The following is a 27,121-nucleotide window of genomic DNA, read 5'->3' as shown; positions in this document are numbered from 1 at the left end:
TATTTATTAGGAAGGTTTACCTTTGCTGCTCCTCCTCAAGCTCAGTTTGCTGGTTGGGCGTGATTGGCTCATTCTCGTCCATGCTTTTCCTCGACTGCAAGACCTCTGCATCATCTCCTCCTTCAGTAAACTGTTCCTCTCCACTGCCACATTGCTGAGAGGGGTCTCTGTTTCTGGACTCTGTTCTGGATTCCCGATGCCTATGCCTCCGATGCCTTCCTCCTTGAACGACCCCTGCAGCCGCAGCCGCCCTAAACTTTCGGGCCACACGGTGCCTCCTCTCAGTGTTGGAGCGATGAGGTACGGGCCTCTCCTCTACGACCGAGCCCATGAGGGTCGGTGGCTCAGACTCTGGAGGTTCTGGTAGGGGAATCGATATGGACATTGGTGGCTCCGGCAAAGGCATGACCACTGACATAGGTGATTCAGGCAGATGTGCTGGGCTGGTCTCAGGTGACATGGAGGACATTGTGTGCGGCTGGCTAACTGGGGTGTCCAGAGGGTCCTCAGTGGGGCTGCCAAACAGCACCTCACGACTGGCCATCTGGCGCCGTTTGCGCAGCTGTTTGGCTCGCTGCTCCCACACAGACATCTTCATCTTGTTACGTCTCTCGCGACGGTTGGCGAAGGCATTGACCGGCTGCTCCTCAGGGTCCGGTCTTTCAGGCACTTCCTCCTCTGCCTCAGCAGGCGTCGGCCGGCCCCTGTGGATGGCCCTCTTCCTGTACAAGTATGGCCTGCGCCTCCTTCTGCTCATGCAAAACAAAACTCAGTCACAAAAAGAAATGGTCTCATCTCAGAGCAGTCCTCACAATTACAGTAGCATTCAGGAGGGGTGTGTTTTGATCAAATCTGAGAAATCAGAGGTTTAAAATAATGGTTATTGGTTTAGGTTGAGAAATTCACAATAGCAGAAAAAAGAGCATTCAAGTGGGGGGAACAAAGGATAAAATAAAATAAAATAAAAACCCTAGAAAAAAATCTTTAAGTAGATGAAAATACAAAAGCTGGAAACAGAAACAGGAAGTGTTAAAGGTTCACGTGTGTTGAATAGCGAAGTAAATGAGACAAAAGATGAAGGTGAAGGATGAAGGTGGAACAGGTAAAAAGGGGTATAGAGAGACGGCGTTACTCACATTTATACGAATTCTTTTGTTGTCCATGTGATCAAATGAATGATTGGTTGGAAATAAGCCATTAGTGTATTTGTACAGCAGACAGACAAAACAATTTTGACAAAGACCAAAACAAGATCACCAAGATGGCCAAAACAGACGTGAGAGATTTGTCTTACCTTATATATTACTAATCCTGAAGAATGAGACTGTGGTTGACACATTATACATCATTTTTACAGCCACAGCATTTACTATAATGGCCAATTAAATTCAAAAATAAAAAGTAACAATGGTCTGCTACTGTGCGCTAACCAGTCACAGTGGCATCAGCTTCACAATTAAGAAAAACAGGTGTGTTTCTGAACCACCTTAGCAGATGGCACTATTTCATGTTGTCTATGTAGATTCCAGTTGGGCCATGCAGACATTTGTGTGTCTGAACCAACTGTTTTCCTATTGGATTTTGGCTTGGATTTCTGAAAAAGCCAATGATACAGCCAGACTGCAGGACTTAATCCAAGCCAGAAGCCAAAATCCAATAGGATCCCTTTTGAGGAAATGGTGCCTAAATGTCAGTGCACTTTCTCTCACACAGCATGCACGTTTTCTGAACATTCTCACTGCTTTTGGTACATTGCCGTGCCCTCTGTATTGCTTTCAAATGCCAGGCTCCACTGAGTAATTCTCAATTGCAGTGTGCCTCATTCTTAACCCTGTGGGACCCCTACAGTGCATAGTTCAGTATTTTACTTAGTTATTCTAATTCATCTGACTTGACTTACGGATAATTATGAAGCCCTCTGTGAGTCAAATCGGGCATGTTAGAGCAGGGAAAGCCTTATACTATGTTGTTAAGGAATCTTTCAGGATAGGAATTTAGAATCGCTGCCAATGGCAGATGTGCTGAGTGAGCCACTATGCAAGAATGTATTGCATTGTATGAAACTTTAGCTCTTGTTTGCACAAACCTCAGATTTGCCAGTGCAGATTTAGTGGATACTTTCTGCCATCTGCTGTGGGCTGCATAAATCAGGCAAACCCAGAAATAAAACGTATTTCCACTGCAAGACACCTTGCACAAGACAAACAAGCAATGTAGCCAGCAGTGGACAAGTGACTGGTCAGTAAGTCCTGGAAAAGGGCCATGCTGCATTAAATAATATATTTTTGCAGCAACTATGTTTTTAATGAGACTTGGCACACTGTTACCGAAATGGCAGAATTGGCAGTAGCTGTGTAAACAGAAAATCTTTAGTGATAATGTGAAATCTGAATCCTAGTAGTTTAGCATCAGTGATGATTTGGTCTTTGTCACTCCACAACCATAAACTGACAAGACAATACGATGAAAGCATCGTCATATCCTGATAATACGCTCTTCACGTTTTGGTGAACATACCAGGCTAGGTTTAAACTGGAACACCAGTCAGTATTGGTCTCTGGGGTTTCATCATACAAAATGCACATCGATTTTTCTTTTTTGATGTCCAGTTAGTTATCTTACTCATCTCCATGAGCCAGTTTATATTTAAAGCCTGGTGCAAACTGCAGAATATTTGAGCTGTGACAGTTTTTTTTTAAATCCTCTGAGTTGCAAGTTGCAAGAAAAGAGGCAAAGCAAGCATGCGAGAGAGCAGGCAGACAGACATGCAGGATCTGGTTGAGAAGTCAGGCTTGACAGACCAGTAAATGTGGAACAACTGTTAAAAACCTTTTCTTTCATATCTGACTTGTTTCTAGCATACATACAGTCAAAGTTTGTAGTGGAAATGTGCATATTAGGTTGTGTCTAATTCAATTTCAGAAGAAATACTTTTTTTTTTTTCTATGTACCTACACACTTTGACTTCAGGTCAAATCTCCACCCATTTGATCCCACTGATTTGAGTTTGTAAAGCTCTAAATGAGCTTTTTGTTTTCTACTGAATAACAATCTATGAGTTAAATTATATCTTGTCTTGACCTCATATGAAAACATATACATGGGTTATGGGTATTTGATTACATGACCAGGGCCTTCAAGCATGTACTTGAGATGCTCGCCGTTCTTGCGGGTGGGGAAACCTGAGTCAACTGTTGTTTTCTTTTTTTTCCATGTACAATACTGCAGGAATCTGAGACTTATTTAACTTATCCAATCAAAATGGGCAATGTGCAGCGCCCGGGGAGCAGTTGGGAGTTAGGTGTCTTGCCCAAGGACACCACAGTCATGTGCTGTCGGCTCTGGGGATCGAACCGGCGCCCTTCCGGTCACGAGGCTGGATCCCTAATCTCCAGTCCATGACTGCCCAAAATACGACCACTAATAATCACTCACCACTTTGTAGCCCTAAATTATCCCCAACAGATAGACAGAAGTTAAAACCTTCATCACTGAGAGATTTTAAAACAAAAGTTAAGAAAATTTGAAAAGAAGCTGCTGGTGCTCACAGAACACTGGACCCAAGAGTCTAGACTTCAGCATCACTGAGTGGGTTTAGGGTCATGTGGATCATTAGAAAATGCAACCAACTTCTAAGACTGAACTTTGAAGGTGTGGAAAAATATCCCTATAGATTTCTCATGAAAAGAGTGGAAGCTATAGAAAAGGTAAAAAATGGATACACTAAACACTGAAAAAATGATGTCATATTTAATCGTTGAGGCTTTTATGTCCTTTTCTGTTAAATATATGTTTTCTGCATTCTTACCTGAAACAGAAAAATAACTAAAGTGAATTCTATGGCCACGGAGTGGAAATATATGATGGGCGGTCTCTGACTTTTGCACAGTACTGTACAAGTCATATATTTAATTATATTTTCACAAACTTTCCAATATTGTCTTAAAAGCCATATTGTTTTTGTCATAGGGCTGTCCAAGGATGACAATTCATGTTTTTCACATAGTGGAGAAAAAAATTGGGAATAAATAGATTAAGTTTTAATAAGCTGCTGCATGCTCAAAGAACAGCACAGAACCTGAAATGACTTTGATTAAATTTCTATTATTTCTTTAATATGTTAAATTACAGTCTAAAACTGTCTGGATTTGTCATTTTCTGCACTCAAGTTACTCTTAAAAGGCAAACTGGGCAAACTTTTTTTGATATTTCAATAACATTTAAATCACAGCCGTGAGGTTTCTATCATAAATTGCAAGTGGTAGTCATGGCTAGACGTTTCTGTATTAAGAAGGAAAAATAATATTGGATTGTGTTTTCTCCAGCATTAGGAACCTTTTCTCTGGAAGAAAATGGAAAACACACATTTCTGTATTAGACATTCATTACTATACTCATTAGAGCAGACCTAAGACTCACTCCAAAAACGACAGACAAATGGTACATTAATAAATGGCACTAGGCTGCATGTGGTGGGTCAGAGTACCAACGTTTTGATCGAGAGGACACCTGAAGCACAAGAAAGCTTTTGGAAACGGTGCATCCTCTCAGTATCCTAATATTCACCAGCTAGCAATTCCTAACAGTTTTAATGTCATGCACTTTCAAATCAAAAGCAGGTTCTCCAAAATTAACCGGCTAAAGTAAATGCAGGACAGGGGGCATAAACTTACTGATGGGACTGGCAACACTTACTCTGAGAGGCCAAACTCCCGGCCCTTGTATCGCTGGTTAAAAAACTCCTCTTCCTCCTCTTCATCCTGAGAACACATGAACACTTCAGTATTAATTGTTTTAGGTTATTAAGATTTATGTAAATAGTATTGCAGCAATGCACTATTTTTGAATACATACAGTATGTGCTTCCGATTTTACCTGTACCTTGGTTAATTCCTGGGCATTGGCAAGATTATCAACAGCGATGGCCAAGAATACATTGAGTAAAGTGTCTGTTCAAACCACTGTCAGGGAACATGTTACGCAAGCCATATGAATGTAATGAGATTTTAAGCTAAAATGTGAGAAAAGTGCCTAATTTTGTAATTTGTTGCATATTTTGGCACAATGTTTTAAACTGTTACTAATATAAATTAGTAGTTTTTTTACTATAAAAATGAACTACAATGGAATTTTAATAGCCATTCGTTTTAATATAAAGCTGACTGGGACCGTGGAATTGAGTGTTGTAAAGCAACTGTATGAAGCAATTAAAATGCTTTCACAATTCATTTTGAACACATTTAAAGGATACAGTTCCCAAACAGTGTCAGCACAATGAAATAAATGGAGGACCACATGCCATACTGTACTCCTCCCTGCGAACGAATCCCATTATACATCACCTCATTCCAGTCTTCACCTGTCAGAATCTGCAAAAAAAAAAAAAAACACACACATCTGATCAAAGAAACAACTACAGGCCAACAAATTAACCAAGATGTAATGAAATACATTGCACATAATCTGAATGCATTTGACACAAACCTGAAAGACAGTCATGATAGCAGCTGGGAAAGTGTCAAAGTTGGCTGGAGTATAATCTTTAAAGATGAACCTAAAAGGTAAATCGAAACAGTGATCAAACCTGGAGTAAAGCAATATCAACAGCACACATTTGCTGTAGACACAAACAAATGTACATGCTTACACCACAATCTGAAGGCCGTCTGTTTTCACTGATCAGATTCAACTCCAGCACATTCAGGATTACAAGCAGCTAAACTCACTTCACAACTAAACAAAGTATTTTCATAAACATTAGAAATAAATTATAGTAGTGAAAAGAAGATTAGCTGTAAATAGAGGATCGCTTTGTTCTTCTGAATGCTTTGATGAATCATAGCGCACTCGCTCAGAGACCCGATGTGAACTTCTAGATATAAACAGATGTAGTATGTGATGTTTCTGTACAATAAAAAAATGGTGATATAATATCAGGATAAGTGGTGGATTTTGGGTTGTTTTTTAATTCAAATTAATCACTGATGCTTTGCCACACCTCTAACTGCAGTTAAGATGTCACACATCTTCTGAGTGACTCGTTAAATTTGGACTCCATGTCCCAGGATCCTCTGGGAGTTCACCTGACTTCCATGCAGCCAACAGACAACGATATTCACCTGGACTGAACCTCCCAGAACTCTCTGGGGGGTCACCTGACTCCTCATGTGACTGTGCGCTACTATCAGCCCTCTCGCTCTCCTGAGTACTGATGCGTGTTTATGATCGTTTGACAGACCAAGCTCAGTATATAAGCCTGGGCTTTAGTTTAGGAAAGTTGTGAAGCATTGCATTCTGTGAGCTACAGAGCGTTTATTTCTGTCTAGTTCTTCTCATGTGTGACCTTATGGCCTTTGTGAATTTGACTTTGCCCTTTTTGCCTTGCCCCTCAGATTGTTTGCCTGGTTGTTGTTTTTGGACCTTGACCTTCTGATTTTATTTTGACTACGTTTTTGTCTTTCCTGTTCTGGACCGTTCGCCGTGTGGTATGATTGTGGCTTTCTTACTCTGATGCTTTCTGGAACTGGCCCATGCCTGTTTTCTGACCTCGGATTGTGATGATATCAGTAAAGCCTCCTTTTTCTTTTACATCTGCAAGCGTCTGAATCTGTTTGACTTGTTACAAGAGAGTACATCCTGCTGATTGTTATGATGTGTGAACCGTTCCTGTGTTATGAAGCCTAGAATTAGCGACGCTGACAATCTGCAAAATACAGGCTTCAGGTTCTGTAGGTAAAATCGGAACATCAGCACATTTACCTCCCACCGAAGAGCTGCATCCCAAGCAGAGCAAAAACGACAATAAAGAGGAAGAGCAGGAAGAGGAGGCTGATGATTGACTTCATGGAGCTCATCAAAGACACTACCAAGTTCCTCAAGGATGCCCAGTACCTGGCAAAGTGGAGCAAAACGAATAAAGGCAAAGGCAAATACACACATTAATTAAGAGTAATAAAACAACTGCATAGACATATTTAGGTTTGCTGTTAGCAGCCAAAAACTTGCCTGGTTATCTTAAAGATTCTTAACAGTCGTAGAGCTCTAAGGACGCTGATGCCAAAAGACATTTGAGGCCTAAAAAATCCCCAAACCACTTCAAAAATACTGCCAACAATCACCTGTGCAAGAGATATGAGAGGAGTAAAGTGACAAACATCACTGGTACTCACATGCAAGTATGGTCGCTTAAGTGTAAAAGAAGCACTAACAATAATTTAAGTGAAATACAATGTCAAAACATCTAAGTACACCTATAATATTGACTCTGTCTTAAGGCTACAGTGTATATAGGATAACGTCAGCTGGCCATAAAAACACATACTACAATGTTTTTAGTTCCCGAATACTAAAATATCCAAAACAGCCACACTAAAAATGGAGAGAGACTGCAGACTACAGACTCTCCGAGCATGAAAAAACCTAGTGGGCTGTTTTGTATATAAGAGTAGCAATCTTCTCTTGACCTGAGCACAAAGTGACTCAGATACAGATGTCCAGAAGAGCTATAGCTCAAACATACTGCACAGTCGAAGCAGTTGAAGGAGGAGTGGAAGTAGAGGCGGAACCCAAGGCCGTACATCTTCAGAAACATCTCGGCAAGAAACAGTCCCAGAAACACGAACTCTGCATAGTCTGCCAAAGGAAAGAAAACATTGTCATTGTCATTAGATGATTACAGACCTATGTTTATGCATTTTTGCTTACCTATTGCAATAAAATAGGTTGCTAAGCAATCACAAAAACTTTTATTGCCCCAGACATTTTCATTCAGCTTTTCCTGGTACCTGACAGGCACAGATTTAGAAGTCTAAACACATTATTTCGGCTTCATTTTGGGGCCTAAATGTAGGTATGACTTCCATTCCACTGAAGGATACAGTGCTGTGAAAAAGCATTTGGTCCCTCCTGATTTATCCTGTTTTTGCAGTCCCTGTCCCTCCTAATTGTTGCACATCTTCAAGGAAATTGTCATACAAGACAGACAAATACATTTTGAATGACCATTCCATTTGGCAATTAACCAAATTTTGTTGATCAATTAAACTAGACACATCCAGGCTTGATTATTGTCCATGCTGTTGGATCTAAACATTAAATAGAGCCTTTCCAGCAATGTAAGGTAGGAAATCTAAGAAATTGCGGCATAGACAATATAAGATTCTTGAAAATACATCGCATTATGAAGTAATTCCTAAGGCTCTGATATTCCAATAAGAGCCATTTGCTCCAAATGGAGAAAACTTGGAACAGTAATGCATCTTTCCAGAAGTGGCCAGCCTTTTTTTCTCAAGAGCACAGTGATGAGAACTAAGATAAACCTATACAGAACTGCAGGCCTTGCTTTCATCAGATAAGGTCAGTGTTGATGATTCTGCTATTAAAGAGGGCAAAGATGTTATTCATGGGAAAGCTACTAGACTAAAGCCACTGCTATGCTAAAGGAACATAAAGGCTTGCCTCACATATGCCAAAAAACACCTTGAGGTGTTAAAGACGGGTCCTGTTACACGTGGCATAAAGTTATACCAACAGTGTAACATGGTGGTGGTAGTGTGGGCATGCTTTGAGAGCCTGGATGGCTTGTCAAAACAGACTGAACCATGAATTCTGCTTTCTACCGTCAGTCTGTGATCTGAAGCTCAAGCACAACTAGGTTATGCAGCAAGACAAAGATATGAAGCAAAGAAGAAGATCCACCTCTGAATGGAAAAGAAACAAATGTAAGGTTTTGGAGCGGCTTAGCCAAAGTCCTCACTTGAACCTCATAGAGATGCCATGGCAGGACCTTAAACAGGTAGTTCATGCTCAAAAGCCCTCCAGTTTGGCAGAATTAAAGCAACTCTGGAAAGAAGAGTGGGCTAAAAGTCCTCCATAGTGATTTTACACAAATACGTTTCATGGATTGCTTGAAGGAAACAACCACAAGACTTTGTTAATTATGTTAATATTCATTTTATTGGGAAGAAATTTCACTTTATACTGAAATGATGCCCTTACTGTAGTACCACTGACCTGACAATGATGTCACAGTCCAGTAGCTAATCAGTTTTTCCATGACAATCACTGAGCATCTGAATATCAAAGAGATGCTAAGGTCAGGAATGGAGCGTCTCTTTGATATTACGCTCCCTTTCAAGTCCTGCATTTATCTGACCATATTCTGATCTTCATTTATATTCTGGCCTTAAGTCTGCATTACTTGATGATTCATGATAGTGGCAGTCTCAGTTCGTGCATTAGTTAGCATCATATCTGTCTTAATCTCTAACATTCAGAACGAGAATGAGAGCAGACAAAACATTAGTTAGACCAAAGTGAGCCCCCAAAACCCCTCCTGGTTCTTACACTGAAGGATGGTTAGCCATTCAGGCTGGTTGTGGTGGACGATGGCCACACAGATGGTGTTGAGGGCCACCAGACTGAGCACTATCCAGTAGAAGCTGTCTGTCTTGACCATGCGGCGGATGGAGAAGCGCAGCATTCGCTCTTTACGCCTCAGGTAGGCGGCGGGACCCCGTCTTCCACTGCGGAAGTTTACAGGTGGCCGCGGACCACCTGGGACACAAAGGAAAAGGCACAAGGTTAAAATCAAACCAGCAGTGTCACACAATGGAGCAACAGAGAAAAGACACTAATATACGTGTAATATTAATATACGAAAGAACTAAAGTACTGACATACATGTTTCTTCAAAAGAGTGATTGAATTATCGAATTAGTTAAAACTGACAAAACAAATTAAAAAATTATAAAAAAACATTGAACACAGTATTAAATCAATTTACGAGTGTTATTTATTGAGATTGAGTAATATGCTATACATGTCCAATATCATCATTTGTAGGGTATTTTCGACTGGGAGGTGTCTGTCCCAAAAAAAATTCAATATTGTATTTTAAAAGTGAGTTGAAAGACTTCAAAAAGTCTCAGGACCTCAAAGTTGACATTGAGTTTCTTTTTTATATTAAAAAAAACGTTTGTCTCACATTTCCATGTCACTACAGACCTGGTTCCAGATTTCTCCTCAATGCCTCCTGGTTTTATGATGTCAGTGTGTTCATTCAGCCAAACATGTACTCATGGCAGGAGTATAAAGTGTAGTTATAATACAACACTTGGTTTGGCTGAATCAATCATTCACTAAATTAAATCAGGATTTTTTAACCAGGTTATAACATACCAACTGCTTTTTTGAAAACAGGAATTTCAGGTTACATTATACTACATTAATATTTGCATGTAAAATAGTTTTTACGAGCAAAAACGCACAAATTGCTGAGATCAAAGGTTTTAAACTATTTGCTAAAGTACCCGAGACATTCTCACAGTACGCTCTCTATAAAGACACTTGACCATCCAAGGTTTCTTTTCAAGTCAATGGTATTAATAGGGTTCTTTTTTGCCCCTGCAGTAATGATTCACTGCCTGATTCATTCATTCATTCATTCATTCATCAATTTGCTGGAGGCTTCATATACCTCTGGCTGACATTTATCACTGGGCATGGTGACAGTAGACTCCAGAGTGTCCCATTTAACTGATCAGTGCTTCTCAATGTTTTTCCATATGGATTATTGTCACTGCCCAAAGAAAAACATGCATCTCCTTTTTCGTCCTTTTTTTCGTTTTCTGCATCATTTGATCTTGGTTTTTTACATAGTGTGGAAATTCCATGATGAATGGATACTTGTAATAAGATATCTTTACTCTGACTTACATTAAGTGTTTTTGCCCTATTCCACTTTGGAGACACTTTGATCAGCGACATTATACAAACTGTGTGTGTGCATGCAGCTGAACCCCCCGTGTCAGTAATGGGTGCAAGTAACTGAATTCACTAATTATAAGGGGTGTCTGGATACTCACGAATATATAGTGCTTAACCTGTGCCAGTCTAAATAAGTTCACAATGCTGCAACAGTATCTGTAAAACATCATCCCAACGGCTTTTGTTTATCTTTTAGACCATGGCAATCTGTCTGCACTACTTCAAAACCCTGCACAAACTGCAGTGTCTCATTAGAGCTCTGTATTACACTGTCAGTGCTAAAGCTGCAGGCACTATAGCCCCTTTTCTGCTGATTTATAAAGCGCACGCTGTTTGATAAGTACAGCACTGACAGCCAGGGAGAGAGAACATATGGACAGAGTGAAAGTGGTGTCACTAACCAACTGTTGAGATTTCAGAATATTTATCCTCTCCTCGACGTCTCGCGTTCTTCTTGCTCGTAGCTCGTTTCAACACTAGATAAGAGAAAGCATTATATTACTGCGTATTGCTAGGATAATTGCAGTGTTGAAAAAAGAGTAAATATGTTGGAATTGCATTTCACATGTTATTGGTGCGGAAGTGTTTTTACTGGTTTTTTTTCCCTCTTCCTAACAGGGATTTTGCAGCAAAGGCCAAAAGCATCGGTCAAGCAAAAGCCCAACACATCAGACAGCATGTAAATAAGTGAAAAGAAATGTTGCCGTGGTAACAGAAATGACTATCCAAGGCAGGCAGTGAGAGTGAACATCATATGTGCCTTTACGAGGCGTATCCACCTACAGCGAGACTAAAGACCCTGCTGGAAAACGTACGAGGAGTAATATGTCAGAAGTAATACATCTACAGGGCTTCTGCCTAAACGACAAAGCTGTTTGACACTGTGACCCCCCTGGCACTAATCTAATCCACTGTGACACTGTAAAAATGGATGCAGTCATGTATAAGATGCATATAACCTGTATACGTCTAAGCCTGATCTTCGCGTGAGTGAGGCGGGAACGGATACTTTAAGAAGAGGAAGGTCGTGCCAGTGAGGAGAACCTTTTAAGAGACAAATATAGCAGCGACCAACAGGAAAAACATATAGGCGCTCTGGGGCCAAAGTGCTTCACCGTTCAGGGGAAAGAAATCATACCGTCTAATGCAGACCTTCCGGAGTTTTTGTTCTCCTCTGCGAGCATCACCTCCTCTGTGGGAAAAGAATAGAAAATACAGCTGTTTTTTTTCTGTTAGTACAGATAAACAATTTAGAATTATCATGAGCCATTTTCTCTGTTCATTTCGATGATTTGCCGTGAATAGTGTCACATGGCCTTTTCTATTTATACACACATGGATAATTGTTTGTGTGTAGTCCACCATTTTAAACTGTTTAAAGTTCTCTGGCGCCTTTGCCATATTTTGTACTGTAGAAAACAATGACTACACCAAGCGTGGTGTCTCTCACAAACACACTCACACACACACACACACACACACACATATATATGCACACACTCTTGCACACTCCAGTCAGTGAGTCAGGCTCACCTTTTTGCTAACCCTTCACTGCGTGGGCGAGCGAGTTTGCTGTGCAGCTCGTACAGCGCAGCAGCTTCACACAGCCGTTCTGTTCCACACGCTGCCACACTCACCTGCACTCTCTCAGCTCAGGTAGTGGGAGTGCAGGCTGGGGGAGGGACAGCACCCGTGTGTGTGTGTGTGTGTGTGTGTGTGTGTGTGGGTTCTGAGCTAAATCTTTGAGCAGGACAAGGACATACACAATTATTCTGAACTCCCACTAACGGGAAAGACAGAGCGCTCGCTGTTATGGGGATTAGTACATTGGGTGATTGATTGATTGATTGATTGATTGAGTGATTGCCTGATTGATTGATTGATTAATTTATTGGCCAATATATTTATGTAATGAGATAAATAAGTGATGTACTGATTGATCGATTGACTGATTGACTGACTGACGTACTGGTTGATTAATGAAGTAAACGATTAAGCAATTGTTTGATTGATCAATTAATTGTTTAATTTAGTTTAGTTTAAACTAAACGCTGTCGCCTCACAGCGAGGAGGGCCTGGGTTTGATTCCCCTGCCGGGTGACCGGGGTCCTCTCTGTGTGGAGTCTGCATGTTCTCCCCGTGTCTGCGTGGGTTTCCTCCGGGTTCTCCGGTTTCCTCCCACAGTCCAAAGACATGCAGTCAGGCCGATTGGACATGCTAAATTACCCCTGGGTGTGAGTGACTGTCTGTGTCTGTCTGTCTGCCCTGCGATAGACTGGCGACCTGTCCAGGGTGTATCCTGCCTTCCGCCCGAAGACTGCTGGGATAGGCTCCAGCATCCCCCCGCGACTGAGAAGTGGCTTAGAAAATGGATGGATGGATTGTTAACTGATTACCTGATTTTTGATCAGTTGATTGATTAACTGATTGATTAATAGACTAGGTGATTGATGAATTACCCAATTGCTCACTTGATTGCTTGTTTGATTGATTGATTGAGTGATTGGTTGGTTGGTTGATTGATTGGTTGATTGATTGATTTGTTTATTGGTTGATTGATTGGTTGATTGAGTTAGTGATTGACTTACTGTTCGATTGACTAGTTGGTTGTTTGATTAATTGATTTAATAAACTGGTTGACTGATGGATCACTCATTTGAATGACTGATTGATTGACTGAGAACAGACAGCTGTGAGTAATGAATTAAAAGTGACTAGAAGAAACCAAATGTGGTTGGGATTCATTGGATTGTGAGAAGCAGAATTTTAAACTATAATGCATGATGTTGCTTTAAATCCAGTCATTCCAGTGGATGATCTCTGATGTTTAAACCATTCTCAGACATTAGTGTCTGTGTTTAACCAAATCCCTCAGCAGACCTTTACAACAGAAGGTCAGCAATCCAGGTCCTCCTTGAGCTTCTTTCTATGCAGCAACCTCCTTATCCTGCAAGTAGCCTTCTCACATTCAGTCATGACGAAGTCAGTGAGGGCATCTTAAAACCAGGGCAAGACTCAAAAGGCAAGCTCATGCTCCTCTGGGCTCCATGTGAGGAGGATTCAGAACAGCAAGCGGATATGTAATGTTTAGAGTGAGTTAACATGTTTTTAGTACCAGCTCGGTCGATCCAGGCACGGTAGCCGTTGAGTTCCCTCTCCACCTGCTGCTGCCGCCTGAGCTTCATGAAGGCTCGCCGGTTCTCCACCCTCTCTCTCTCTTTAGCAAACTCACTGTGTACAATAGAGGACACACCGGACAGCAAGACACACAGACAGTTTAAAAAAATGCACGTGTTAGGACAGTTTAATGATGGGTTACTATTGCTGGATTTGTACTCTCTCATGTTTTGCATTCTATGTTTCTCACATGGGGAAACCCATGACCTCTGTTTCTGGATACTAAGAGGATTTCAAAAATACAACATGTCCCTGGTTTAGATCCATTTTAACATGTCACATTATTTGTTCAGACACACTAACAAGGACAGGCTAATAACTTTTAATGAGGCACACAGCAATTAGATGATGTAATGACTGTGGTAATGTTTTTCAGTGTTCTAAGGTTCTAAATGCAAACGACTTGGTTGAAGGGCATTTTTTTAAATAGGCCTTTCATTTTGAAAATAAATGTAACACATGGGCATCAGTGTCACTGTTCACATTTGTCTTGGAAACAAAGATCAAGCATCTAAGCACAATCCTTTTGATGATGTCTGTTAGGATTACAGAGATCATACGTTCGGAGAAGTACAGTACTGTGCAACAGTCAGAGACCACTCTCCATTTATTTTATTTCCATATATTCCACTTGCATTAAAGAAAGGGAAGTTAAAGAACAATGAGTTGGAAAAAAGCAGGAGTTTCCAAAACTGAAGTTCTCCTAAGACTCCTAACAAGTGCATAGCACCTGGTAGACCCTTCCATTGAAAGGCTCCTCAAACTGGTTCTACTGTGGCAGCACACAAAGAACCCTTTCCGGCACTGTTATTTTTAAAAATGTACTTAAATCTTTGAGAGAGAGGAGAAAATCCACAGGTGTGTCTGTCCATCCTTCCACTCTGAGAAGACGACTCAGTGCTACGGGTCTGAAAGAATGTGTAGCCGACAAGAAGCCACACTGAGAAAATGAGAAGCTGTTGGTGCTCTCAGAACAACAGACTGACCACCCCAGAGTCCAGACCTCAACCTCACCGAATGTGTTTGTATTACTTGGACTGAGAGAAGCATATAATGCAACCAACATCTACAACTGAACATTGGAGGTGTGAAAAAACGTATTCCTGGAGGTTTATTTCAAAAACTGAAAGCACGTCTCCTGGATAAAAAGGAATAAAAGTAAAGAGTGGACACTCTAATGACTTCACGACTCTGCACAACAACTTTAGTTGTTGAGGCTCTGTGTCTTTTTCTGTTAAATATGTTGTTTGTTTGTTTTTTCTTATGCTGAAACTTGTACTTAATGATCATTTTGACTGGAAATAAAACAAGTAAAGGGTGGTCTGTAGTCTCTTTTGCGCAGTACTTTATATCCAAACGTTTGAGCTGTATTATTTAGTGGAAGATTCTCACCCCGAGAGAACACCCAGAACCAGGTTCAGCACGAAGAACGAGCCAATAATGATGAGAGGAATGAAGTACATCCAGTTCCATGTGGGACCCAGTGCGTCATTAGTCTGAGGAGATATCGGACAACAGACACATTATTAGCCCCTGCCTGGAGAGTTTCTAGACAATGATGGAAGGCCTAAATCAGTAATTCGCAAGAAGGAACTATGACATCTCCAGAACTGGCTCTGAGGCCATTAACATTGCTTAAATGATGTGATATCAGGTTCTCGTGGACAAATTTGTCTGTAACAGCTGTCCATTGCGGTACCAGAGAAATGCCCAGCAGTTCCTGCTTTAAGGATGCTTAGAAGTTGAAATTCAGTCTGATAATTACAAAAGATACATCCACCCTCCCACAGTGTTCCTGATGAACCTGTGTTGGTGTAGGTCTCCTCGCAGTGTAACGGCTCTCTCTCAACATAAACAAACATCATCCACTGAATAAACATTACTACTTCTTTAAAATATAAAGAAAAGGGTTTGTCACCCACACATACATTGGCTATAGCTTTCTTGAGTACTGGATCAGAATTGAACTTAATCCGTGGTTTTGAAAACTGTTTCACTACAGTAGTTTAAATGAAAAAAATAATAATATAAGGATCACAGCTGTTGTAAAATACACTAAATATGCACATATTGCCACACTCATCGATTAAAAATGTAATAAAGCATCTGTATCATAAAAACGGAATTTGTTATAGTATGTAAACAATGTTAATGTTTCAAAATGTACAGTTTACTCCTCAGTCCATGCAGTTTAAATAAGGAAACAAAGCTGCAAATACAGTTCTGTTTTGCATTTATTGGTTTTATGACACCATAAACAAACAATGGATTTGCATCTTTACCTATTCAGCCTATGGCATTTTTGCACCACAAATTCACCCTAAAGTTATGAGAAATAATTCAACCTGAACTGTTTTTTGAATGACTGCCAATCAGAACAGAGGTCATTTACATATACCAGTCGTAAAGGCACAATAACAAAAAAAGCCTGGTTACCTCTAAAGGATAAAGAAAGGAAAGGTTATGACTGTTTTTCATATATAAACCCACACAAATCTGGGGACCTTATGGAAGAAAATAAAAGAAAATTTGCTGCTGTTTCCAAGAGCAATAAGCAATATGTTATATCACTTATACGGCCTAAGAACACCCTTTAACCATGTGGTAAAACCACAATACATGGCATCTGGTGGCTTGGTGCAGGTAAATTCCTTATTAAATTACGAATCTCTAGAAATGATGTTTGTGGAGGCTTTCTGTTGAAAACCTGTTTTAGTAATGAATGAAGTCTAATCTGAAACGTTGAAAATGGTTCTGGATAAATCTAACGTATTCGGGTGATAAAAAATGAGGTAAGCTTACATTGTAGAGCACAGCAGTCCAGCCCTCCATGGTGATGCACTGGAACACTGTGAGCACTGCAAAGAGGATGTTATCGAATTGTGTGATGCCGTCATTTGGCCCAATCCACGTCCCATTGCAGTCGTACTTCTCCGGACACTTTCGCACTCCGCAGGCAAACTCCACCTCTGACGAGTCCAGCGTTTCGTTCTCTGACCAACACAACAAGATATAATTGTACTCAGTTTTTACCAGGTTTGCCAGGTTTACAGTACTGTGGAAACATCTTAGGCCATCCTGTGAAAAAAGTAGCAAGACGTTCTTGATATATTGTGAGAAATGCTTATTGTTAATCACAATCAAGGCCAATAAATGTTTGTGATGGGGCAAACATTAACATTCCCACTTGTTCTTTTCTGATAGTGAGAGCAATTTTAAGCCTTGAGTATCTGCTGACACCAGTACTGAGCTAATATTTGTTGTTTGAAGGGCACTTTTAAAATTTTCCTTTCCTAGTGCAGACAGTCCATATCTGGAAACAAAGCTGCAGAAACAGCCTGCTTTGAACTTGCTGTTTTTGTGGTGTATTTATATATAACAGCCTTTTTAGCCTACAGCTTTTTAGCCACTTAGTGACTTATGCTGAAATCATGAAATCTGAATAAGGCAAAATAAGCAATTTTGTAACTGGCCTAAGATGCATATTACATGCATGTTTTGTAATTGGTCAGGACTGTATTATTGTGCATCAGTATCATTTTATGAGAGTGATATATGCAGGGATGGCTCTGACCGAGGATACTGGGAATGGGCAGGCAGGTGTGATGGAGCTTCCCACTGTAGAACTCCAGGCCGATGATAGCGAACATCAAGATGGCAAAGAAGAGGAGGAGGCCAATCTGTAGCAGCGGCACCATCGCTTTGATGATGGACTTCAAAACGATCTGCAAACCTGACACATGACGTCAGAGGCGGTCACACACACAGCTGTTGCTTTAAGACCTCATTACTGCAGGATTTGTCACAACACAGATATAGAAAAAATGGTGTGTAATTACATATATATCACTATACTATATTACATGCTATATCACTGATGCAAGAGCTATAAAAATGCATTGATTCATCATCATGCGTACGAATGCGGCAATTCAAACTGCATCAACTTTGTAACAATTTAACACATTTTGGCTTTTGCTCAATAATTTTAAAAGTATTTCAGCTAGATTCATATTTAGGAGTAACATGCACATCTCTGCTACAAATGAAAATATCAACTTTGTTACTAATACCTACTGAATATATACAGTTCAGCCGAAAGCACTGAGAGCGTAAATGTTTCAACTTACACCATAGGTGGGCTTAACTGTGACAGACTGAGGGGCTTTAATGGTTGTAATTGTTGCAATAGACACTGCAGTGTCCAGCTATATTGATATGAACACAAGCCAATACAATTCTGTGTTTCCAGACTAAATATGTGACTGTGGAAAGCGACTGTGTTCCAAGGCAGAAGTGCTAATATCAGCACCATAACATTTAAATATATTTTACTTACATGACATTTGTAGTGAGTTTTGATGAATCTGTGCATAAAGAGTTCCAAAAAAAATGAGCTGTTTTGATTTTATATAGGGGGATAGGGACTTCTCTCATTGATTACTTCAGGAGGCCTGCTTGTAACACTGTGTTAAAACTAACCCTGTCATGAGGAGGCTGTATTTTAGCTTAGCTAGCTCTCACCGTGAGTTATGTACATGCTTCAAAATAATGCTATATTACAGCCACTGTTACAGAGTGATTAAAATAAGTATGAATTCTGAGGTCTCAGCAACTTAAAATACATATGATAAAAAAATACTTTTATGCTACAAAACTGAATCTTAAGAAGCAGGCCTGTCCAATCTGTCCAATTTTTGTTAAATTGCGCAGATCGTATTGCTATGAAAACACATGAAGACGACGAAAAGCATGTTTAATTTTCTACCTGTAGCTGCATAAAATATCACATTTGGGTATTATGTATTTTTGAAAAGTAATATTCTGAACTGTACCAAAATAAGTGAAGTGTTGATGCACTGAATCATTTTCTAAAGAATCGTAATCAAATTTGCTCCTCTAACATTCACATAATCCTGCTGTAAGGAATTTGTGAATAAGTGAACGCAGTTAGGAACCGAAATTAAGGGGCAGTCATTCGTTTCTCTGTTTGGCCGCTGATGAAGGCACCCGGCTTATTAGGGAGATCAATGATAAGATATTCTAAGGAAGGCTATTTATAGTGAGCAGGATGTAATTGTTATTAATGAAAGAAACTGGGGAGTGAGCCGCTCGGTCAGAATTCCTGCGGTCGGTTTGAGCTCCTCGCTGAGGATTCGTGAGACTAGTTGGAGCTACTCACTGGGGATTCCTGAGACTAGTTTGAGGGGCCTCAGGACTCGCACTGCTCTCAGAGTCCTCAGATCCACCGGGATGTTCATGTGAGCTCCAGCAGTGGCCAGAATCCTGCAGTCAGAACAATAAATCACACACACACACAACACACACACATCTCATCACTGACCTACTTCCAAATATCCCCCACCAAAACCTAGAGCACAACAACCTATTGTGGCTATAGTAGAAAGGGCCTTTTAATAGAGACCAAACTCACATTACAGGCATTCATATGCTTATACATGGCATGTGGGCTCAGGAAGAGATGACAGAAAGGGAAAAGAGGATGAATACATAATTAGGCCAGTGCCAGGAGAATCACAGTGTAGTGAGATGAAATAGAGTAGTTTGCAGTAAAATAATGCTAACAAATGCACAGCATCAATTTTTTCTCCAATGCTGGTAATAACAGGTTAGCACTAATTTAGCAAAACATGAAGCTCCATATGCTTAGCTTTCAATTATCACCGTTCCAGCCAAATGGCGTTCATCGCAAACATTTCAGTCGCAAAACCAGCAGAGTGACAGCAGAACAAGGCTGCTACACTTTGTTGGAATACAGCTATTACGCATAAACATGGTCAAATATGTACACAAACATAATGACCGGTCCAAGAGATAGACAGCAACAGAGAAACAGACAGTGATAGCAGAAGAAAGAGAGTTACAGTGGTAGAGAATGAGTGTGCGCTGAGTGGGAGAACCAAGAAAAGGATGTGCACGGAGGCGTAGCAGGGTGTTAAGCCTCCGAACAAAAGCCATATGACTGAATATGCACCAGTCTCAAGGTTATGAATCCAACTAGAACATTCAGTGGGTTTGTTCTTCTCTGCGTGTACCACTGTGTACACACAATTTGTGCTGGGAACACAAAAAACACTGGATATTTGAATGATTCCTTAGAAACATCTACCCCTCCTAGTGCAGGGTAAAGAAGTGCATTCTGGCTGGTGTTGATATTGAGTATCCATAAGAGTTCAGGAATGGATATCCAGTTAACCCAGTTAACCTCAAGAGACAAACAAGAGCAAAAAAGCTGGTTTCAAAAAACAAAATTCAGGCCCTGGAAATCACTGCATGGGCTCAGGAACACTAAACAATAACTTAGAACTTTCCCATGCACAGAAGAAACCACATAATAACAGGATCCAGAAATGCTGCCACCTTCTCTGGGCCTGAGCTCATTTAAGACAGACTGAGGCAAAGGGGAAAAGTGTTCTGTGGTCACATGAATCAAAATTTGAAATTCTTTTTGGATATCATGGACACAGTGTCCTCTGGGCTAAAGAGGAGAGGCATCATCTGGCTTGTGTTTGGTGCACAGTTTAAGGGACAGCATCTATGATGGTACAGGAGTGATTTAGTGCACTTCTGTGGCATGGGTGTTGTGCACTTCTGTGAAGGAAACATTATTGCTGAACAATACATGGGTCATTCCACTAGAATGGTTCAAATTGGACTTTGACATTTTCAAATTTTTTGCTTAAATGTATCATTGATATGTAAACCTCACAGTCAAACATGTAACGGGGTTGAGTGTGACGGGGTTGTGATTTTTGCACAAAATGGCCGCTGCTCTACATACTGTATACCAGAGAGAGAGCACATGGCATGCATGAGATTCAGAATTAGCATATAGTTTTGAAATAAAAAAAACCTTTTTTATAAGTAATAGTTTTCTATCTTTTTTTCATGTGACGGTGTTGAGTCACTGAGTTTGGCGACCACAATATCACAAGATAAATGACCAAAATTAAATAAAAGAAGGAAGCCACTTGCCTGTCTTTGCTGTCCTGTTGTCCAAAAGACTTGAGTGATGTCACTTCTTGATGTATATGGATCATATGGATCATACCATTGTTTTTGTGGGGGAGATTCATTTGTGTTACGGGGTTGAGGGGTTACTTAGGTACAGAACTAAATAATGTGATTTTAATAAATAATTATCAATTAATTTTGAAAAATAATATCACAAACAATTAAACACAGACAGTTGTTTAGGTTGACATCAAAATATATGGACTTTTTTATAGTTGTATTTGGTATATTCTAAGTATACTTTCGTTGAAGGCCATGAGGGACATGACAAAATAGGTGGTGTCAGCAAAAATAAATAAATAAACAAAGTTCTCATAAAAAGATCAAATAAAAAAAAAATACACTGTATTAAAGGAGATATTTCAATGTATGTGTAAAGCTGTTAAAATATAGATTTTTGTGACCCAGTAGATAAAATACACCTAAAGAGGAGGACTCAAAATGTGCCATTTCCATGGAATGACCCACATACAGATTTTCCTGATCCAACCCAATGAAGTCTTTTACAGGGAAGGCTTGTCATTTTCAATAAGACAATGCCAAACCCAATTCTGCACATATTGCAACAGCATGAGTCTGTAGTAAAAGAGTCCAGGTGCTCAACTGGCCTTCCTGCAATCCAGACCTGTCACACATTGAAAACAATTGGATTATGAAAAGAAAAAAAAAGAACAAAGGAGACCTGAACTGAGCAGCTGAAATCCTATATCAAACAAGAACAAGAAAACATTTCACTTTTAAAACTACTGCAGTCGGACTCCTCAACACCCAATTGCTAATGGTTGTTAAAAGAAGACGTGCTGCAACACAGTGGTAAACATGCGCCCGTCTAAACATTTTTGAAATGTGTTGCAGGCATCAAATACAAAGTGGGTGCATATGTTTTTTTTTAGAAAACAATGTAGTAGAGCATAGAGCAGTCACTCATGACCAAGGTCACCATTCCCAGTATAAGACTTCAACTAGAGGGATATAAAGCCCCCAACAAGGGCCTGTGGAACGGTGGAACTGTGTTCTTTGGAGTGATGGAACGCCATTCAGTTCCCCTGGGATCAGTTGGAGTGATCTAGACCTAATCATTCAACATCAGTACCTGACCTCCCTACTGTTCCTGTGGCTGAATGCAATTACACACAGCAGCAGTTACAGCAGCAAAAGGGGACAACCTTCCTATTAAAACCTTGACTGAAGAAGAAACTTTGGATGAGGTATCTATAAACTTTTATCTTTCAGTATTACTCTATTCACAATATCTACACATATTATTTAAAATGGTAAAAATCATCAGTGAATGGTATGGTGTCAGTAAAAGTGTTCAGTCAAGCTAATGACTTGAGAAAAGACCACAAAGAAATCAATTTTGCTTCAATGCAATCACACATTGTTTCAAATCTGAAACAATAGCGCTGTTTGGAACAGCAGCGTTCGGGGACAGAGTGAGCATGCAGAAACACAAGCAGTTCAGGTAAGGCTGGGTAGAACAGCGCACAAGGACATGAGCTGAATTACTGCAGGATCCATACAAGGACAGAGGACTGGCTGCCCTCTATTCATCATCCAGCACTAAGCGGCACTAAAACTGCTCACAAGTAATTATCATATCAGTAAAACAACAGAAGACAAATTCCAATGCAGCTCTAATTCTAACTAAAGTTTAGTTCTATTTGAGTCCTAATTGATTGTTCAATAAGTTCTAATTTGTGGAAATTCCAGTTCTAAAGAGGTTCTAATTCTATGAGTTCTAATTCTAATGGAGTTTATATTCTAGTGAATTTGAATTTTATTTCTCATAGGGTTCTAGTCCTAATCATCTTGGAGCTCTCATTCTAATTTTTATGCATTTTAATGCATTTCTTATTCTATAAAAAGAAACATTTTTGATCACACTGTATTTGGATGATCCCCTATAGATGCTCTACAGCTACCCAAATCATTAACAGACTTTCTGGTGATGTTCAGTTGATTATCAACAACACTTTGGTGAGGAGCAGATGTAGGTTTAGCCTTGAGGTTAGGGTTTGGGTTAGGGTTAGGAGTAGGGATAGATTTAATAAACTCATTCACACTGAACTTGTAGTTCAGTTGCATTTAATAGATTTACTTATATAGAGACTGAGGCTTTGCAAAGCATCTACAGTGGATCCTCCAAATAACACTCACCTCAAAGTTCAATTGCATTTAACAGATATTTAGTTGAATTTGACTTGAAGATATACTGAGCATTTAATACAAACCATCTACAGTGGATCATCCAAATAAAGTGTTACCAATGTTTATTCTAATAAGATTGTAATTCTATTCATTTTGGAGCTTTATTTCTAACCATAATGAATGTGGCGTGGTGGGTAGCGCTGTCGCCTCACAGTGAGGAGGGCCTGGGTTCGATTCCCCGGCCGGGCGACCGGGGTCCTCTCTGTGTGGAGTTTGCATGTTCTCCCCATGTCTGCGTGGGTTTCCTCTGGGTTCTCTGGTTTCCTCCCACAGTCCAAAAGACATGCAGTCAGGCCAATTGTGTAAAATTTACAAATTGTAAGTCACTCTGGATAAGAGCGTCAGCCAAATGCCGTTAATGTAATTTGTATATGTATTTAATGGAATTCTGATTCTAATTGAGTTCTCGTTCTAATGAATTTGAGGGAGTTTTCACACCTGCCTTGTTTGGTGCAGACCTATCAAACCTTTTATTTAATTCAGGCCATTTTGCCAGGTGTGAATACTCCACCTGTATTTGGGCCTGCACCAAAGAACTGAACCAAGGTCCACCAAAGACTGTGGGACTCAGTCCTATTCCGAGTGAACCCTGGCTCTGTTTGCTGCTGGTGTGAACACACATTTTCAGTGATCCACACCAAAACTGTATGGTCTGCATAATCTGCCTGTTTAATGTCTGACTTTTGACAGACGCTCATATCATTCCTGCAGCATGAGCTGCTTCTCATAACAGCAGATGAGCCATAAAATAATAGTGAAGCATGATCCATTGCTTTTGGCACATGGATCATGAAACACATTTTTGGCCAATCATCAGCAACCTGATTGGTTTTATTCAAATTGGCAAACCAATCATAAACAAACAGATTTCAAGTAAGGGTTGTTATTATCACTTTCATAGTAATACACATAGACAGTAAGGGTCTCTATTTTCTATTTCTCTATTTGCATGGTCGCGAATGTGAGAGTAAATGATTATATTCCTGCAGCATTTATGACCAATTTATGAACACCCACGTGTATAATTTGGTGAACCACCGCAGTGCGAAAGTGTAAAAGATAGAATGTCACAAAAACCCAAACTCTGGTGTGGACTTTATCAACTGAAAGGAGCCTGAATTGTAATTATCTAACTGGAGTCTAATGTAATCCTATTGGAACTCTCAACTACTAATGTAGTTCTTACTGTAATATGTTTGAATTACAATTCTAACGTAGTTCGAATTCTAGTAGTTCGAGTTCTTGTTCCAGTGAGTTCATATTTAAATTCTACCCACCTTATTTTTCACTTGACCACTACATTATGCACATTGTATGGCCCAATAAAAAACATTTCATGCACCATTAAATGTCTCTGTTCCATTTCTGAGACAACACACAGATCAAAGCTGTCAGTACAGGCTGACTGAAGCTGAAAGTACAACGAAAGGAACGTTATGAGCATAAACCACTCAAGAAAGTGCAATACATAAATTGCATATTAATACTGCTGTGAACTGTGAGCTGAACATTATATGTTGCTGCTACAGACAACATTTTTAAGACTTTTACTTAAAATGTTTACTCATTATATCCTCTCTATCTGGATATTTTCTGCCCACACTGCAGTAGGCTGAGCAGCTTAGTGCAAAGCTAACTGTCTAACAGTCTAACAGACTTACTGTCACGATTGGCCCCTCCCAGTCATGCATGTGCTCTTGTTTACTTCCCAGTCCTGTCCATGTGCTCGTGTTGTGTTTACTTCACTGTCCTGCCCCCTTGTTTCATGACTCGACCCCTGATTGTTTCCACCTGTTTTCCGTCTGTCCCTTGTATTCCCTTGTGCTATATAAGCCCCATGTTTGCTCTGGTCTGTGCTGTTTTTTGTATGTATTGTATGGTTTAAAGTGTTTTGTTAAGTGTTTGGATTTCTATGTACCTTGTTATGTTTGTGCCCCGCTCTTGCAGCAGTGTTGTCTCCCTTAACCTGGACTGACCATGACCCTAGATTTGCCACGAATAAATCATGCTTTTCTCCACACCTGCATCCACATCGCTCCACGTTACACTTATAATTCAATAATAACAGACAGGCACTGAGTTCTCTGCTGAAAAAACAGCACAGACCAGCATGCATTCCATGCTGTTTTAAGCTGGTTTATGCTGATCCAGTGCTGGTTTAGCTGGCCACCCAGCATGGTCATGCTGGTTTTGCTAGTGACCAGCCATGCTGGTCTGTCTTGGTTTTTCTAGCAGAGTTCAAGCTTTAACAGTTTGAGTTCTTTTTTTTAACAGTTTGAGTTCTTTTTTTTTAACAGTTTGAGTTCTTTTTTTTAACAGTTTGAGTTCTTTGCAAACCTGCTGTGAGCTTAAAATATTGTATTCAAACTTGAGCTTATCTCAAAATCATCAATCGTTTTTTTAAAGAGTTTGATTTCTAATTCTTAGTTCTAATTCAAATTCTACAGATCAAATCAAAATGTTTGTAAACATACTGTTTGTAAACATACTGTTTGTAAACATATGGATAACGTGTGTCCATGGCAGCAGCTCAATTAATGGCACAATTTCCAATAAATTCTAACATAAAGGCAAAATAACAATAACGGTGAAATCTTGTTCTGTTTAAGATTGTAATCTCAAATGTACCCAGTTATGTAATGCATTTGCTGAGGTTTTTTCTGCTTTCCTGTGTTCAAAAGCAGTTGAATTTGCCGTAAGTAGCATTAATCCCAGTGAGGAATCCTCTGTCTTCACTGTTGAAGCCAATGACAACTTGAATTATTCACTCTTCCAGATGAAGATGCCAAGCACTATTCAGGACCAATAAGAGCACCAGAATGTAAACTAGGACAGCATGGTGATATGGCAGTGGATGTTTTTAGAATTATTACTTTGTATAGTTCAAGAATTTATAACTTGCAATTTATAACCGAAAAATTCAAATTTTCGTGTGCAATCGTTTTGTTTGTTTTGTTGAGTGTAAATTTGTATAGTGTTTAAATTATTTTATCTTATTTTATTTTCTATTTCTATTTCTTTGCACCAAGAGTGGGGGTGTGTACTTCATTTCATTGTGCAAGTGTACAAGTACAATGTGCAATGACAACAAAGTTCATTCATTCATTCATTCAACAATAGGTGGCATAAAGAAGATAAAACTACCACAGAACAAATTTTTCATGCTCGGCAGAAGCTTTGCTTGATTCTGCATATGCTGCAATTTCGTGGAACTGAATTTCACTGGAACTAAGGGGCCGAGCCCAACTCCTGAAAAACAGCCCCACACCATAATCCCCCCTCCACCAAACTTTATACTTGGCACAATGCAGTCAGACAAGCATCGTTCTCCTGGCAACCGGCAAACCCTGACTCGTGATTGGTCACTCCAGAGAATACATCTCCACTGCTCTAGAGTCCAGTGGTGGCGCTTTACACCACTGCATTCGATGCTTTGCATTGCGCTTGGTGATGTAAGGCTTGGGTGCAGCTTCTCGGCCATGGAAACCCATTCCATGAAACTACGCAGTTCTTGAGCTAATCTGAAGGCCACATGAAGTTTGGAGGTCTGTATGGATTGACTCTGCAGAAAGTCGGCGACCTCTGTGCACTATGCACCTCAGCATCCGCTGCCCCCGCTCTGTCATTTTACATGGCCGACCACTTTGTGGCTGAGTTGCTGTCGTTCCCAATCGCTTCCACTTTGTTATAATATCACACTTGACTGTGGAATATTTAGTAGTGAGGAAATGTCATGACTGGACTTGCACAGGTGGCGTCCTATGACGGTACCATGCTGGAATTCACTGAGCTCCTGAGAGCGACCCATTCTTTCACTAATGTCTGTAGAAGCAGTCTGCAGGCCTAGGGGCTTGGTTTTAGACCCTGCGGCCATGGAAGTGATTGAAACACCTGAATTCAATGATTGGGATGAGTGGCTGAATACTTTAGG

At 40.1% G+C, this 27,121-nt stretch overlaps 1 protein-coding gene across 4 annotated transcripts in view; it reads right to left on the bottom strand.

Moving 5' to 3' along the window:
* cacna1eb (calcium channel, voltage-dependent, R type, alpha 1E subunit b) overlaps positions 1–27,121 on the bottom strand; it is a 90,775-nt gene that overhangs the window by 38,942 nt on the left and 24,712 nt on the right. For 2 of the 4 annotated variants that reach the window (XM_037546842.1, XM_037546848.1), the window contains exons 4-19: positions 19,127–19,230; positions 17,519–17,677; positions 16,747–16,937; positions 15,337–15,440; positions 13,883–13,998; positions 11,906–11,959; positions 11,169–11,243; positions 9,346–9,555; positions 7,520–7,632; positions 7,006–7,118; positions 6,760–6,891; positions 5,485–5,554; positions 5,252–5,369; positions 4,876–4,949; positions 4,696–4,760; positions 21–749 (exon numbers count right to left, since the gene is read on the bottom strand). In XM_037546842.1, coding sequence (XP_037402739.1) covers positions 21–749; positions 4,696–4,760; positions 4,876–4,949; positions 5,252–5,369; positions 5,485–5,554; positions 6,760–6,891; positions 7,006–7,118; positions 7,520–7,632; positions 9,346–9,555; positions 11,169–11,243; positions 11,906–11,959; positions 13,883–13,998; positions 15,337–15,440; positions 16,747–16,937; positions 17,519–17,677; positions 19,127–19,230 — 2,427 coding nt within the window. The remainder of the gene's footprint in view (positions 1–20; positions 750–4,695; positions 4,761–4,875; positions 4,950–5,251; positions 5,370–5,484; positions 5,555–6,759; positions 6,892–7,005; positions 7,119–7,519; positions 7,633–9,345; positions 9,556–11,168; positions 11,244–11,905; positions 11,960–13,882; positions 13,999–15,336; positions 15,441–16,746; positions 16,938–17,518; positions 17,678–19,126; positions 19,231–27,121) is intronic. The other 2 variants (XM_037546851.1, XM_037546846.1) reach the window with 1 other exon arrangement.

This window comes from Pygocentrus nattereri, chromosome 2 (assembly GCF_015220715.1).
Source record: "Pygocentrus nattereri isolate fPygNat1 chromosome 2, fPygNat1.pri, whole genome shotgun sequence".
NCBI classification, from domain to species: domain Eukaryota; kingdom Metazoa; phylum Chordata; class Actinopteri; order Characiformes; family Serrasalmidae; genus Pygocentrus; species Pygocentrus nattereri.
The sequence above is the reverse complement of the archived record's forward strand: the minus strand, read 5'-3'. Positions and strand labels throughout refer to the sequence as shown.